The sequence below is a fragment of the Geotrypetes seraphini genome, chromosome 3, assembly GCF_902459505.1.
Source record: "Geotrypetes seraphini chromosome 3, aGeoSer1.1, whole genome shotgun sequence".
NCBI lineage: Eukaryota > Metazoa > Chordata > Amphibia > Gymnophiona > Dermophiidae > Geotrypetes > Geotrypetes seraphini.
The window spans coordinates 23,654,095-23,671,995 of NC_047086.1; the positions used below are offsets into that span (position 1 = coordinate 23,654,095).

At 43.4% G+C, this 17,901-nt stretch overlaps 1 protein-coding gene across 3 annotated transcripts in view; it reads right to left on the minus strand.

Moving 5' to 3' along the window:
- Positions 1 to 17,901, minus strand: part of SNX14 (sorting nexin 14) — a 212,339-nt gene that overhangs the window by 127,490 nt on the left and 66,948 nt on the right. For all 3 annotated transcript variants that reach the window (XM_033937245.1, XM_033937246.1, XM_033937244.1), the window contains exon 14: positions 12,353 to 12,477. In XM_033937245.1, the coding sequence (XP_033793136.1) occupies positions 12,353 to 12,477 (125 nt within the window). The remainder of the gene's footprint in view (positions 1 to 12,352; positions 12,478 to 17,901) is intronic.

Below are 17,901 nucleotides of genomic sequence, written 5' to 3' on the forward strand. Positions count from 1 at the left end.
GGGGGGAAGCATAAAGATCCACTTCTGGGGTTCCCCAGTTATTGAATATGCATCATAGCACAGTTGAATTGAGCGACCACTCGTGAAAGTGTAGGATTCTGCTCAACTTGTCTGCTAAGATAATCTGTTTTTCCCTGTAAGATAGACTGCTTTCGGGAAAATGTTGCATGGTATTGCCCAAGACTAGATTTGGATGGTGTGGACACTTGCGACGCTGAGGCATGCTTATTCTTCTTAGCTTTTTTTTTCTGGATGTCTCTGATGGTACCAATGAGGATGCCGACATTGACTGGCCTGTCGATGTCAGTGCCGGCTGTGACACTGGAGATGGTCTTTGGGCATCTCCATCGGAGGTAGCAGACATCCTCGATGTTGCTTTTGTCGATGCTTCCAATGTGGGTGGAAAAAGTCTTTAAAATTGGAGCTGTCTAACCTTTAGTGATCTTTTCTGGAGTGTCACACAGTGCTTACAAGAATCTGGATGGAAAGCAGAGCAAAGACATTGAAGATACCAATTATGTGTGTCAGTGACTAAAATGGTCCTGCTGCACCGAGTGCACCGCTTTAAATCACTTGAAGGCTTAGACATGAAAGGAAAGACCACCGACTCAAGATCGAAGGACTCAATGGATCAGGGAGATTGAGAAAGTTCATACCTGAAAAAGAATCAATGCTCCCGTCCTGAAAATAGGCTTGGTCAGGGCAGAGGCCCCAAAACAAAATTTTTTATACCAGGAAAGAAAAAAAAAAAATGAAAAGAAAGTTAAAATATGACAAAAACAATACTGGGAAAGCACAAAAAAACCCAAATTTGACATATTTTTTGACTGACTCCAAAAAAAACACAGCTTCTCAGCTCAGCAGAAAACTGAAAACAGATGGTCCTGTGAGCTGACGTCAGGTGATAAGGCACCGGTGCACACGCAGTATGGACAGTCTCAAGGCTTGAAAAAGTTTAAAGTGACAGTATACTTTTGCACTGTCTGCACCGGGCTCCATGGACATCACCACCCACATGTGAAAATATACTGCCTGCTTGTCCTAGGATAAGGAGGAATATTAAAAAAAATTTTATTATTATTTTTAAAAAATCTTTATTGATTTTATTAAACATATAAATAGCGTAACACATATACATTCAATAATTCAAAAAAACAGCACTTACATACTTGCAATTTACTGTAAGATTTTACCCATCCCTTCCCCTCCTCCCTTCCTGGATGTGCATGGAACCAAAATCAAATCTGGTAGGTGAAAACTTTATCATTAAGATGTTTAACAAATGACTCCAATGGACTCCAAATTTCATTGAATTTCTTAATTTGCCCAGATTGCTCTGCTAACATTCTTTCATAATGGTAGTATAAACAAAGTGTTTCCCACCAAAAAGCAATGTTACTTACCGTAACAGTTGTTATCCAGGGACAGCAGGCAGCTATTCTCACTAGTGGGTGATGTCATCCGACAGAGCCCCGATACGGACATCTTGCAAGCATGTCTTGATTGAAGAAACTCAGAAGTTTCGAGATGCCTGCACCGCGCATGCGCCTTCCCGCCTGATGGTCCGGGCGTGTCTCCTCAGTTCAGGTAGCTAGCAGAGAAGCCAACCCAGGGGAGGTGGGTGGGACGTGAGAATAGTTGCCTGCTGTCCCTGGATAACAACTGTTACGGTAAGTAACACTGCTTTATCCCAGGACAAGCAGGCAGGTATTCTCACTAGTGGGTGACCTCCAAGCTAACCTCAATGGGATGGAGGGAGAGTTGGCAACTTAGGAGAACAAATTTTGTAACACAGTTTGGCCAAACTGCCCATCGCGTCTGGAGAAAGTATCCAGACAATAATGAGAGGTGAACGTATGAACCGAGGACCAAGTGGCAGCCCTACAAATCTCCTCAATCGGTGTCGATCTGAGGAAGGCTACAGAGGCTGCCATTGCTCTGACCCTATGTGCTGTGACCTTACAGGGAAGGGGTAATCCAGCCTGGGCATAGCAGAAAGAGATACAAGCCGCCATCCAGTTGGAGATGGTGCGCTTCGATACAGGTCGTCCCAACTTGTTTGGATCAAAGGAGACGAAAAGTTGAGGAGCAGTTCTGTGTGGTTTGGTGCGATCCAAGTAGAAAGCCAAAGCACGTTTACAGTCCAGAGTGTGAAGAGCTGATTCTCCAGGATGAGAATGAGGCTTTGGAAAGAACACTGGAAGCACAATGGATTGGTTGAGGTGAAATTCAGAGACCACTTTAGGCAGGAATTTCGGGTGAGTGCGGAGGACCACCTTGTCATGATGGAATATTGTGAAAGGTGGGTCTGCCACCAAGGCCTGAAGCTCACTGACCCTGCGAGCAGATGTGAGGGCCACCAGAAAAACCACTTTCCAAGTGAGAAACTTTAGTGGAGCCTTGCTCAGAGGCTCAAAAGGAGGTTTCATAAGCTGAGAAAGGACAACATTTAGATCCCAAACCACTGGAGGCGGTTTGAGAGGAGGATTGACATGAAAAAGTCCTTTCATAAATCTGGAAACCACAGGATGAGAAGAGAGAGGTTTCCCTTGTAGAGGCTGATGGAAAGCCGCAATAGCACCCAGGTGGACTCGTATAGATGTCGACTTGAGACCAGATTGAGACAGATGTAAAAGATAGGGAGGATCGCTGAGGCTCCTTAGAATTGGAAATACACCATGAAGAAAATCTAGTCCATTTTTGGGAGTAGCTTTGACGAGTAGCAGGCTTCCTGGAAGCCTCCAAGACATCCCTCACCGCCTGGGAAAACTGGTGCGGAGTTACGTTGAGAAGAACCAAGCTGTCAGGTGGAGAGACTGCAGGTTGGGATGAAGCAGAGACCCCTGATGCTGAGTAAGCAGTGAAGGAAACACTGGAAGTAGGTACGGTTCCCTGCTGCTGAGTTGAAGTAGAAGGGAGAACCAAGGTTGCCTGGGCCACTGAGGAGCTATCAGAATCATGGTGGCATGTTCGGACTTCAGTTTGACTAGCGTCTTTTGAATGAGAGGGAATGGCGGAAACGCATACAGAAAGCGATTCCCCCAATCCAGCAGAAAAGCATCTGCCTCGAGGCGATGAGGAGCGTAGATCCTGGAGCAAAACTGAGGCAGCTTGAAATTGTGGGGAGCCGCAAAGAGGTCTATCTGAGGCGTTCCCCACTGAGCAAAGATCTGATGAAGGGGCTTGGAGTGGAGTGTCCATTCGTGAGGCTTGAGAAGACGACTCAGTTTGTCCGCCAAGACATTGTCCCTCCCCTGAATGTAGACAGCTTTGAGGAAGGTATTGTGGCGAACCGCCCAATCCCAGACTCTGAGAGCTTCCTGGCAGAGGGAGGCCGAGCCCGTGCCCCCTTGCTTGTTGACATAATACATGGCGACCTGATTGTCGGTGCGAATGAGGACCACCATGTCGTGAAGCAGATGTTGAAAAGCTTGAAGAGCATTGAAGATGGCTCTGAGCTCCAGAAGATTGATTTGATGGGAGTCGGTCCGCACAGGTCCAGAATCCCTGAGTGCGAAGCCCATCCAGATGCGCTCCCCAGGCATAGGTCGAGGAATCGGTTGTGAGAACCTTCTGGTGGGGAGGAGAATGAAACAGCAAACCTCTGGATAGATTCGAAGAGGTCATCCACCAGAGCAGAGACTGCCGAAGAGCAGGAGTGACTGTGATGTGTCGAGTCAACGGATCCGACACCTGAGTCCACTGAGATGCCAGGGTCCACTGAGGAATTCTGAGGTGGAGTCTGGCAAACGGCGTCACATGAACTGTAGAGGCCATGTGGCCCAGGAGGACCATCATGTGTCTCGCTGAGATGGTCTGGCGAGAAGACACAGACTGGCAGAGATGAAGAAGAGCATCCATGCGCTGAGAAGGAAGGAATGCTCTGAGACGTACGGTATCCAGGACAGCCCCGATGAAGGGAAGAGACTGGGTCGGCTGTAGATGAGACTTGGGAAAGTTGATCTCGAATCCCAAACTCTGCAGGAACAAAATCGTTGACAGGGTCGCTGAGAGGACCCCTGAGGCCGAGGGAGCCTTGATCAGCCAGTCGTCGAGGTAGGGGAATACCTGAAGACCTTGGTTCCGGAGGGCCGCGGCCACCACCACCAGACATTTGGTGAAGACTCTGGGGGACGAAGACAGGCTGAATGGAAGCACTCGATACTGCAGATGGAGATGTCCCACCCGAAATCTGAGGAACTTGCGAGAGGCCGGATGAATGGGAATATGAGTGTAGGCCTCCTTGAGATCCAGAGAGCATAACCAGTCGTTCTGCTCGAGGAGGGGGTAGAGAGAAGCAAGTGTCAGCATGCAAAACCTCTCTTTGACTAGGAATTTGTTGAGGACCCTGAGGTCCAAAATGGGTCGCAGGTCGCCCGTCTTCTTCGGAACAAGGAAGTACCGGGAGTAAGACCCCTGGTTCAGTTGGTCCGTCGGAACCGGCTCCACGGCACGAAGCCGGAGCACAGCCTGAGCTTCCTGAAGAAGAAGGGCGGTCTGAGTCAAGTTGGAAGGATACTCTCTTGGAGGGTGGTCCGGAGGGACCCGATGGAAATGAAGAGAGTATCCTTCCTTGATGATAGTAAGGACCCAGAGGTCGGTTGTTATGGCCTCCCAGCGATGATAAAAATGATGGAGGCACCCTCCGATGGGAAAAACAGGGGGGAGGCAGAACGAGGTTGGTTATGCCCTCAACGAGACAGTCAAAAAGGCTGAGTGGTCTTAGGGACAGCAGGCGACTGAGACTTAGGCTGACCCTTCTGGGGAGGCTGACGCTTCGCCGGTTGCCTCGCAGGTGGAGTTTGCCTCGACTGATAACGCCTCTGATAAATCAACGGCGGACAAGAAGGTCGAGACTGCTGAGGCTTAGGCTTCGGCCGAAGGATAGATTGGAAGGACTTTTCGTGGTCAGACAACTTCTTCGTGACAGTCTCGATGGATTCGTCAAAAAGATCCGCCCCAGCACACGGGACGTTCGCCAGGCGGTCCTGAAGATTCGGGTCCATATCAATGGTTCGCAACCAGGCCAACCGGCGCATCGCCACCGAGCAGGCCGCCGCTCGGGCTGAGAGCTCGAACGCATCATAGGCAGATTGCATTAACTGAAGCCGAAGTTGGGACAGCGAAGCAACCACTTCCTCAAACTCAAACCTAGCCTGGGACTCGATGTATGGTGTGAACTTCCGAAGCACAGGTAGAAAAAATTCCAAGTAGGCTGCAAAGTGGAAATTGTAATTCAGGACTCGAGACGCCATCATCGAATTCTGATAGATGCGTCGACCAAACTTATCCATGGTTCTGCCCTCGCGGCCCGGAGGCACTGAAGCATAGACCTGGCCAGGATGAGACCGCTTGAGCGAGGATTCGACCAGGAGGGACTGGTGAGAAAGCTGAGGACCCTCGAAGCCTTTATGATGCACCATGCGGTACCGCGCATCCAATTTGCTAGGGACCGCAGGGATAGAGTAAGGAGACGCGAAGTATCGCATGAAGGTCTGGTCGAGGAGCTTGTGCAGGGGAAGCTGCAAGGACTCTGCCGGAGGACGAGGCAAGTGCATGGTATCGAGGTACTCCTTGGAATATCGAGACCCAGCATCGAGAGTAATGTCCATGTCATCTGCCATCTGCCTGAGGAACGATGAAAAGGACAGTTGGTCCGCCGTCGCCGGTCTGCGAGACGGACTAGAAGAAGAAGAGGCTTCAAGCTCCAGAGAGGCCTGCGAGCAACAGGACGAGTAGAAAACCTCGGGGTCCTTCGACTGCGGGTCCGGAGGAGGAGACCCAGTTGAAGCAGCATACCCCAACCGAGGCAATTTCTTCTGAGGCGAGACGGTCGAGTGCCGAGAGGAATGCTTCGAAGAATGTCTGGATCGATGCCTGGAAGGGGATCGAGCCCGTCTGTGAGAAACTGGGTCAGACGCCTCCAAGGAGCAGATCGGACTCGATGCCGTCGATCGCAGAGGCGGAAGAGTCGGTGCCTCCCCTGACGCCGCCCAGGCTTGATAGGGGGTTCGGAAGAACTCGTCCTGCTTCCTGCTATGCCCAGGACTGGGTGGCCCCGAAGGTGACACTGAGTCATGGGGCGGAGTAATCGGTTCCAAGGGAGGCAAGTCACTAAACGAGGCTTTCCTCGAGGGGATGAGCTCCAAGGGAGGCATATCACTAAGGGAGGCCCTCCTCGAGGGAATCGGTTCCAAAGGAGGCACAGCACTAACGGAGGACCTCCTCGAGGACCCGGACACCGCTCGCCGCTCCTCCTCGCCGAGCAACGAGGTCGTGCGGCGAGGAGGAGGGGGCGGTCCGCCCCTCGAAGCCGAAGCTGGGAGGTCACCCTGGATGGTGGCAATCAGTCGAGGCCCCATGGTCTGCATGAGCTCCACGAACTGAGCCTCCAGAAGGGACCGCAACGAAGCCGATATGGAGGGATCCGCACCAAAAGGGGGCCCTTCCGCACAGTCTCCGCGCTCCTTCGGTGCTGCGTGCTTCTGCTTGCCAGTCTTCGGCACCTTGAGCACCACCGGTGGAACTGTAGGGGTCGATACCTGCTCCGAGGAGACGGAGGAAGGCTCCGGCGCCGAAGCCGGGGCCGAAACCGGTGTGAACGATGCCGGTTTCAGGAGGCCCGAAGCAGCCGGGGAGGCAGAGGGCTTCGCTGAAGGAGTCGAAGCACCCGTCGATGTCGAAGCTGCAGGATCCGATGAAGCTTCCATCTTGAACATGGACTCCCATAATAGACAGCGGCGCTTAAACGCTCGCGCCGTCAGAGTGGAGCAAGGCCGGCACGATTTCGGGAAGTGATCCGGTCCCAGACACTGTAAGCAGCGTCGATAAGGGTCCGTGAACGAAATCGCGCGCTGGCACTTGCTACACTTTTTGAAACCAGTAATCGGCCGGGACATAGGCCGGAAAAGCTCCGCCGCAAGGTCGAAGGCGCGGGGCCCCAGCCACGCGGCCGACCCGGTATCGGAAGGAAAATTTTTTTTTTTTTTGAAAAAAGAAATCAAAGAAAGAAATAAATGCACAGGAGAGCCAAAAGAACTCAACCCGCGGCAAAATAGAAGGCAAAAAAAGAGATTAAATGGGCGCAAATTGAAGATAGACTTCTCAGCTCCGCGGAAGAAAAAGAACTGAGGAGACACGCCCGGACCATCAGGCGGGAAGGCACTGGCGCATGCGCGGTGCGGGCATCTCGAAACTTCTGAGTTTCTTCAAGCAAGACATGCTTGCAAGATGTCCGTATCGGGGCTCTGTCGGATGACATCACCCACTAGTGAGAATACCTGCCTGCTTGTCCTGGGATAAAGTAAAATTCAGTCTATCCCAATTTTTCAAATTTCTTGTGATTAGTTGTATGGCCACCCCAGTCATTATAAGAAGAAGTCTATCTTTATCCTTGTTTTTCTATTATATAGAATATTTTGGACTCTAATCAGACTGCAAAAACTGGATAACACAAAAATCGAATAGATGGCTGGCACTGTCATCTTGATACTTAATTTATGGAAATCAATTTGGGGTAAAATTAATTTTGTTTTAGGTGTCTCTATTCCACTGTCATATGATTTGATTTTATTTGGGACATCATTAAAATCTAAAAGTCCAATTGACAAAAATTTTTTTTTAATTAAATGAACAAGTTTGAGCCGATCACAAAACGGAATTTTTTTCAGTATTCAAATGTTATTAAAAAACATGCAGACTTGTTGTCCCTAACAATACTGCTGTACATCTATTTTCTATCTGATCCTCATGAAAGTTTCCAGAGATATGAGGTCCTTGAGGATCTTAATAAAAGCAAAGAGAGAAGAAAGGAATCCTCACAGGACTATTTTTTTAAATCACATGTGTGTCGATCTACATATTCCACAACTACATGTATACAAGTCTAACCCTATCTCCCAGTAACTTAATGATTTTATATCTAACCCGTTTTTCGGGATATGTTAAGAGGGTCCAAGCTGTTTAGGGATTCTTTTCTGTTACTTTAATCTATATTTGTTAATCTAGATTGCAGCACTCCTTGAGCACAAATGGTATGTAATAAAAGACCAAATAAAAAGGTTACAGTCGTATTAGCTAAAAAAATCAAAAAAAGAAACGTACTGTATGTTGGTTTAACAGAAGAACTTCATTCACACCCAATCATAACTCCACAGACAAAAAAGTTCAAATAATAATAGTGAATATGAAAAACGGACCTCATCCACGACTGGCCGGGACTACACAGTACCCTAAGCCTCTCGTTTCATCACTGGTCCGAAAAAAAACTCTACATAAATATATTTTCTTATAATCAATCTTTCATTTTATCAATTATTTAAATTACTTTCATAAATTCTTCTTCTTCTGTTGAATATATATCACTTTCATGTAAATAAAGAGGTAAATTTTGTGTAAAACAAAATTGTAATGGCTACAACTAGAGGTGAAACATTAGTTCATAAATTCAAATTCAAAGCATGTGAAACCTGTGTAGGATAGAGCAAAACTTATCTCTAGGAACATTTCTCTTCATTCAGGTAAGCTTCTCATCTGATGCCTTAAAGCAAAAGGATGCGTTCCCTAATGATCCCTTTCACCTGGTGTTCCCAGGTGGTCACCCATCCAGGTACTAAGCAGGCCCTATCCTGGTTGGCTTTAGAGATCAGATGGGATCGGGCACAATGACAGAAAGTACTTCTGTTTCGCCCCAAGCAGGGCTGCATCAGGGGGAAAAAAATCACTATAATTAGTCCAGCATTGCTTTCCTCAAAATGTTCAAGAATCTCCTCCAGCAGCGATGGCCTTCTATAAAATGGCTGCGAGACCGAGACGCGCCCAACTCGTTCTAAAAAAAAAAAAAAGGGAAGGAGCTGGGCATCATAACGTCATCACGTAACGTGACATGCTAGATACAAGCTGTCAAACAAACTAGACAGCTTCCTTAAAAAATGAAACAGATTTCCGCACAGAGGATATCATAGAAAATCTGTACTTACAAATATCCATTATCAAGAGGTGAGGAATGTGGAGAGCTCGATCTTTAAGCTTAATACAACGGTTGCCATTCATAGACAGTGTTAAGACTCAACGGGTCTAAAGTTTGCAGGCGATTAATCCACCGTTGTTCTTTTCGCCATAACATTTTTCTAATATCACCTCTTCTTAATGACGGTGTTAACTTTTCAATCACCCAACCACTTAAATTGGAAAAAATATGCTATTGTTCTATATAATGAGCTATCATTGTAGGGGCGGGTTTACAATAAGAAGTGGGTCGAGGCGGTTTACAGTAAGAAGGGCTGGTCATACAGCGTGGGGTAAGCAGTGAAGACTTTAGGAATCCTTGGTCAACCGATTTGTGACCAAGGATTCCTAAAGTCTTCACTGCTTACCCCACGCTGTATGACCAGCCCTTCTTACTGTAAACCGCCTCGACCCACTTCTTATTGTAAACCCGCCCCTACAATGTAACCTTATTCTGTACAAATATTCATGTACTCAAAGACTTTGGGTTTTTTTGCTGAATGTCCAGCTCTTCTTTATTGTAAACCGCATCGAACTACTTTGGCGGTATATAAACAATAAATTATTATTATTATAGGGGCCGATGTTTTGCGGGTATTTAAGCAACTTTTATGTTCGGTAAGTCTGACTGTTAAAGCCCATATATAAAAGGTCACATGGGCATTGAATCGCATAAACGACTTTTATTATTTGAACTTTTTCGTCTGTGGAGTTATGATTGGGTGTGAATGAGGTTCTTCTGTTAAACCAACATACAGTACGTTTCTTTTTTTGATTTTTTATGTAATAAAAGACACCTTCCTCAAACCCTTCCTTCTCTCCATTCCTTCTTATCTGGAGGACACTACACATTTTCTGTGGATGTTATCTACATGTACTGCCGAAAGGCCCACAGGCTTTTTAATGTCCTTACATGTCAAACCACTGTATACTTGTATCCCGCAGGATGAAGCCTTGGAGGTGTTACAGGAGTATTTGGAATCCAGGGAACGTCCTATGCTGGTACCCACTTCATTTTTGCTTGATTTAACAGAGATTGCCATGAAGTGGAATTACTTTATTTTTGATGGTAAATTTTACCAGCAACGAGGAGGAGTGGCTATGGGGGCTGCATTCGCACCATAGCCAATCTGTTCATGGCTAGCTTTGAACAGAAATGGATATATACTGTCCCAGGATTCAAAAATGCGAAAGTGGTGCAGGTTTATAGATGACATTTTTTTCATTTGGGATGACACTGAACATAGCCTTTTGGACTTTGTGAATTTTTTGAACACTTGCCATTTTTCAATTAAATTTGACATTACTTACCATGCTACTGAACTGCATTTCTTGGATGTGAAAATCAATTGGTGAGATCAAGGTTTTTGCATTACAGTTTTCACAAAAAAAAAAAAAAATAAAAAATACCAGACCGTAATTCTTTGCTCCATTATTCCAGCATGCACCCGGGGGCTTTGAAAAATAGCCTTCCTGTGGCTGTTTTTCGTTACAGAAGAATTTGTAATACTGTTCAAGAGTATAACATGCAAGCAAAAATATTGACATGCAGGTTCATGGAGCGGGGTTATCACAGAAGAATTGTGAAGAAAGCGGAGAAAAGAGCTCGCTATAACCGCAGGGAACAGTTGTTGACATACAGGAGACAACAGGAGCAGGAACAGTCTGTGGTTTGTGTGCTTCGTTTTTCTCAGATGTCCTTGGTTATTAACCAGAGTGTTAAGAAATATTAGCCAATTATACAAAAGCACCACAAATTGAAAGATGTACCGTGCATGGTGGCTTATAGCAGGGACTGGAACCTGATTGACAAATTGTGCAAAGCTGATATATGGACTGATACAGGGGGCCTGCGGGTCACTATAAATGCAATCAGTGTGTGATGTGATGTTGAAGGGATGGTGATTGAAATTCCTTACCAAAGGAAAGATACATTGAAGAGATCCACCACATGTGCCTCTGGATGGGTGGTGTATATTTTGATATGCCCCTGTCAGCTATGCTACATTGGCCAAATCTAGAGCCTTTGAAACTTGGCTTTCGGAACACAAGCACAACATTTCTCATTAAAATGTAGTGGATGTCTTAAAGCATTGCAAGCAAGAAAGATTTGAAGATTTTAAATGTGCAGTGATAGACTCCTTGGTTCCTCCGTTGTGCAGGGGAGACATGAAGAAAAAACTTTACCAAACTGAACAACGTTTGATATTTTCTTTACAAACAGTGTGGCCATTGGGTCTTAATCAGAGGGTGGAGTGGCAAGCATTTTTTTTTAAGGTGGAAATCATTTACATTGTTGCTTTTTCTTTTTTGATGTTTTGATTTTCTCCAATCAGTTGTATTTGATAAGAGCTGAGCTGAGTGCTGATTGGTTGATTCGGACCAGAAGTGAGGTCTGTGTTGGAGGGAGGGCTTTAAGTGCTCTTGTCCGTTTCCTTTGTTCTGGGGCTGGTCTCAGCGTGGCTGCATTTTTCAAGGCTGTATTGTTTGTTCCCCTGATGAGCCGAAGATTGGAGAAGACATAACAGCATTAGAGCTCAAGTCGTCTTTTGTCAGCTAAGTCCTTGAACGTGCCTCCGGGTGAATTTGCCCTTTTCTAAACCTGAGCTGTTCCGAGGGAGTTTTTCTGCCAGTAAAAGTATTGAAAGTCGTTTTGATTTGTGCTTTTTGGTCCTATTCTGCTACATTAGTCTGAGGCTTTTTCTCCTTCTTTTTGGGTGTATGCTGGGTTTGAAGAGGGGGGTACCTCAGTGCCACGATCACATAACATTTTGAATCATTATATGAACATATTATATGTCGTGTGTCCTCGTATAACTTATGTAATAAAAGACAAAATCTGCACAATGATCAGCTATTAACTTTCTTCCGCACCCAGTGCATTACAAAATCTTAGGTTATATCAGTGTTCAAGCTGATCCTCACAGAGGCATTTTATTTTTTATTTTGGGGGGGCTACCCACAGTGGTGACATACCCAGCGCCTGAAAGCTCTGAGTATTGTCACTACAATAACCGAATTAAGTTAGCTGGAAGGAATAATCATGAGGTAGTAGTAAATGAAATACTGTATCATGGTGCAGATTTGAGGTATGGAGCAGGAAAAACAACCGAGCCAATTAAAGAGAGGTTCCCCTATAAGAAGTAGAACAAACAAGCATCTGTGAACTCCACTGTGCAAGATTATACTTCGCAGATGTTCCATTCAACTCAACTTGGGCACTTCTTATAGCAGATAAATCATTGCCACCTTCTGAACAAAATGTTTAAAAAGTCAATTAAAAGGTTTTTGCCATTTTATTCAAGGTGGCCACAACCCTTTTATCCCGTTTTCTCCGACAACTCACCTCATCACTGTGAGAAAACATAGGAGTGAATACGTTCTCCAGGAGAGAGAGGACATATTCATACGCTTCAAACAGGCACCGCATGGTCTGAAGTTTTATCACATCACTGTATGGACCTTCTGCAACTATACAAGAGAAGGGAATTTGTCAGCTAGGTCATGGCATCTGCAACTGTAGCTTTATCAACTATCTATATATAAACAGAAGTTTAAATAAAGTCAACAAAATGGGTACATGCCAATTTTTAACCACATATTGCAGAAGCAAGATAAAATGTAAAAATGTGACCGATCCTAGTTTCTGTCCATTTTTCTCTCTCAAGCTCCTGTTCGGAGGAACTCAAAGTTTCTTTCATTTTTCTACCTGAATGCTTTTGGAAGACACTGGATGGTTGATTAAATGAACTACCAATACCTGTACTCAATAAAAGGCATTGACCTTGACTTAAAAAAAACCCTAACTTGTCAACATGGGAGTGCGCATTAAAAAAAAACATTAGATGGATGCAAAAACCTAGGGAAACCAGAGATACGGATTTCCCCGAATAAGTCTGAAAATCAAGATGGCAGAAATCCAGACCATGAGAATCCAGACGGCTCGAGATCAGAGAGACAAAGCTTTTTACAGAAAATGTTACAAAAAAACCAAACATTCAAAAACATAATTATACAGTAAAATGCCATGTTTTCTATTACTCTCCTAATTTGGGCCCCCTTTTCGCAAGCCATGTTAGGGTTAATTTTTATCGCCAGCCACTATGGTAAAAGCTCCAATGCTCATAGAATTCCTATGAGCGTTGGCGCCTTTACCCCAGCAGCCGGCGATAAAAACCCCAAAGCGGTTTGATAAAATGGGAATTTGGTCTGACTTTGGATATTTTGAAAATATACAAAAATCAGGTGGAGACAATGGGCAGAAAGTAATCTAGAAAAATTCAAAGGAAATTTAAAATGCTTTCTTTTTAAAGACGCTTACGAAAGCTGATCTGGTCCACTTAGCATTCTGTTCTCCCCCACCCCCTCGGCTCTTACCTTTAATGTCTTCTTTTCTCTAAATATTGCAATTCTCCCCTTTTTCCTTTTGTTTCATTATACGTCGTGTCTGTTTGATTTGGGGTTTTTTTCCCAATTCTTTATTAATTTCAATACTTACAATAAGTGTAACAATAAATACATTTTATGCTTAATATTATTGTAATATCCATTTCAGAATTAAATCCTCCTCCCCCCTAATCAATCACAATGTCCATACATAAAATATCTATTATCACCCCATATCAGTTATTCAAAATTGCATCCCCCCCGCCTCCCCCCACCCGGATGTGCAAATTTTAAGGGGAAAACACTATTTAAACGTCACAATATTTTGCTAATGGCTCTCAAATTTCCTGAAACCTCTTAAAATTCCCTTTCTGAGAGCAAACTAGAACAACTTATACTGCCTTTTGTAACCTTCAAATATTCAATAAAGAAATTGAACTTAAAAAAAAAAAAATTCCCTTTCTGAATGGCCAATGTCTTTTCCATTTTATACATATGACACAGTGAATTCCACCAAAAGCTATAGTTAAACCTTTTACAATTCTTCCAATTGCTTGTAATTTGTTGTATGGCGACTCCTGTCATTATTAACAAAAGCCTGTTGTTCTTAGATGATATTTGGCTTTTAGCCCTCATAATCATGCCAAATAATATAGTATCATAGGACAATGCCACTGGATTTTCCAACAAACAATTAATTTGGCCCCATATTGATTTCCAAAATGCCATAATAAAAGGACAGTAGAACAATAAATGATCTAATGTCCCTACTTTGAGATGACAATGCCAACATCTATTTGACTTAGAGCTATCCAACTTTTGTAAATGAATAGGGGTCCAGAATACTCTGTGTAACAGAAAAAAACATGTTTGTCTCATAGATGCCGACATTGTACATCTCATCCTCCAAGTCCAAATTCGTGGCCATTGAGACGCAGAAATTTGGTGCTTAATCTCAATACTCCAGATGTCCCTAAGACCAATTTTTGGTTTCTTATTTGCAAATTCAGCTAACAATTTATACCATTGTGTGGCCTGGTATCCCAGGAAGTCCACTTGAAAACATGAATTCCAAGCCATACTGATTATTTAAATTTTTCCATTCAGGGAACCCCACCTGAATGGCCTGCTTTAGTTGCAGCCATCTAAAACTTTGTGAATTGTTAAGTCCAAATTTATGCTGCAACTGTGAAAAATCAAGCAGCTTACCATTAGTTATAACATCCTCTACGTATTCCTGCTATCATCCAATGCTTCCAGATGACCTTAAATCCGCCAATTTGAATCTTGGAGTTAAGCCATATAGTCTGATTTGTTGATTTATGTATTGGGATGGGTGTTAAATTGTTGACATATTGTAATGTTTTCCATGTATCCATTAAAATTCTGTTTTCTTTATATAATCTAGGCATTTTGATGCTGAGAACATGACATGTTTGGTTTGTTATATAGTTTGTTTTTATTTGCATTGTTTTAGTTTGTCTCTTGATGGTTTCCCCCATTTTTAATGTAAAACACTTAGAAGTTATGATTAGCATTTTATCCAAATTTTTTAATCAACTTGGAATGTACATTTTCAAACCCAGAAACATCTTTTTTTTTTCCAAAAATGGCCCAGCTAGATGTCTAATTTTATTTTGCCATTATCAAAAAAGAACATCCGAATTAAAAACATCCAAAACAAGCCATTTATAGGAGGGGCCAGCATTTATAATGGATTGGTCACACAGACCTGCCAGCAGAGCAGTGGGGCACTGCTGTGAACTTCACATTAAAAGTGACAGGTACACATCCAACCATAACTCCTGAACACTATATGGCAAGCCCCCCAAATCTTCCCCAAAACCTTCCCTCATCGTTTCGGCAGGTTACCCACGGCTAGCCACGGGTAACAGCCACCATGTCATTCTCTAACTGGTGCTTCTCGTTATTATCATCTGCCTCCAGTGTTGAAACAGCTACACTGGTTGCTGTTATGTTTCGTATTGAATACAAAATTTTGACAGTTATATATCATGTGATATATGGAGAAGCACCATATCTAATGGAAGTTTTAAGGAAATATTTACCAAATCGTTCCTTGTGCTCACAATCAACAATGAGGTTATCGCTTGAGCATACACATGAGGTACAGTATTTTAAAAAAAATACAAAACATGGATGGCAGCGATTTCTGTGGCTGATCCTCGGTTATGGAATGCCCTGAATGGTTCTCTGAAAATATATTTATTTGTTAGAACATTCTTTTAGACTAGAGCAGTGGTTCCCAACCCTGTCCTGGAGGACCACTAGGCCAATCGAGTTTTCAGGCTAGCCCTAATGAATATGCATGAGAGAGATTTGCATATAATGGAAGTGGAAGGCATGCAAATCTGCTTCATGCATATTCATTAGAGCTAGCCTGAAAACCCGATTGGCCTAGTGGTCCTCCAGGACAGGGTTGGGAACCACTGGACTAGAGGATGTTTATTTTAGTTTTCTGCCAGGCCACTCAAGCAGCAAAACTTGACAACCAAATCTCCAATCTACTGATAGCGACCCCTACAAAACTTGTTGAAGAAATTCATGAAAAAGACCTAACACCACAAGTCTCCTTCTCTCCCCCCACTAACTCCCCAACCCCCAGAAACAACCTACACTACTCTTTATTCTCCCTGTAAATGACCAGACATCTTCTGTAATCCACAGAAAGTCACAGAAAAACACGGACTGGAATATACTTGGTCATGGAATGAAGCCCTCAGTAACCTGTAATTGCTAAAAAAACAGCAATCTGATACAGGTAGGCACTTTTTCATTCATTGGGCTTCAAACCGTATTTTTTTGAATATTTTTCAATGCTTTTAAAACTTATTGGTTTGCTATTAGTATATATGCAAACTCTTATCTAGCGACACTTATCTTTTCCGATGTGTCGCTTATCAGCTGTGCTCGAACTATCGGCCCGATGGGACCCGTTTCGCCACTCTGGCTTCTTCTGGGGTCAATGTAGTCGAGCGCTCACAGCGTAACCTGGCTTTACAGATCAAAAAGATGGCGTCATCTACATTGACCCCAGAAGAAGCCAGAGTGGCGAAACGGGTCCCGTCGGGCCGATAGTTCGAGCACAGCTGATAAGCGACACATCGGAAAAGATAAGTGTCGCTAGATAAGAGTTTGCATATATACTAATAGCAAACCAATAAGTTTTAAAAGCATTGAAAAATATTCAAAAAATACGGTTTGAAGCCCAATGAATGAAAAAGTGCCTACCTGTATCAGATTGCTGTTTTTTTAGCAATTACAGGTTACTGAGGGCTTCATTCCATGACCAAGTATATTCCAGTCCGTGTTTTTCTGTGACTTTCTGTGGTTAAGGGACTGGTTACCATTTATTTCCAGTAGTGAATCTTCTGTAATCCACCTTCTATAACTCTTTTGTAATTCGCCTTAAACCGTGAGGTAATGGTGGAATAGAAATCCCTAATGTAATGTAATGGTAAAGATGTACTATTGTTGTTTTATTCTGGATTTGTGAATGTGATTAGTGTAATCTTCTTAGGTTTTGTGCTAAAGAAATATATAATGGAAATATTACAGGTACCTAAAGAGTCTTTACCACCTATCACATGGATTTATTATGTTGACTGGAGAGGGAAGTCTCTTAAGGTCGCAAAAAAAAAAAAAAAAAAAAAAAGGAGCTCAATGGATAGTTTTGATTTCTCTGGTTTTCTAGAAGGATCTAGCCCAGTGGTGACCAGAGTCACTTTGATTACCTCCTTTGTCTTAAAGCCAGAGATAAATTGGCTCTTGTGACTGTATTTTAAAAGATGTAGAATTTATCGTACAAAAAGGTGCAGATATTTCCTGACCTCTGTAGAGCCACTCCACTCCTTTAAAATCTGAGATGTTGGCCTTAGGAGGGACATTTGTCCTTCAGGTTCCATGTAAATGTTTTGTTAAACTTGAGTCGAAATCATATGTTCTCCTAGACCCAGAACAGTTTAAGAATTTTCTAGAAGTGAGAAAATCTCCTAGAGTTGTGACAGCTTCTACTCCATCTTTTTTTTTTAATATCTTTATTGAATTTTAAACTACAATTGTGCAACAAGTAATTCATATACATATAATATTACAAGAAAAGCACAATAAACTTTTCATACATTAATGTACAATTATATTTACCCCCACCCTCCCACCTAAAATTCAAATAAAATAAAAACCTTCAAGAAACTATTCATAAATTCCTTTAATCAAATTCCAGTACAACTCCCTTCCCCCTCCCTCCCACCCACCCTGGATGTGTACGTTTACAGGTCAATGAAATAAAATCAGTTATCATTCCTTACAAAAATTAGCCAATGGCTCCCAAACATAGTAACATAGTAGATGACAGCATATAAAGACCTGAATGGTCCATCCAATCTGCCCAACCTACCCACTCTTTAAATTACCAATTTAAATTTTCCTTCTTAGCTATTGCTGGGCAAGAACCTAACATCCATAAAATTCCTGTAACATAATTTTGGC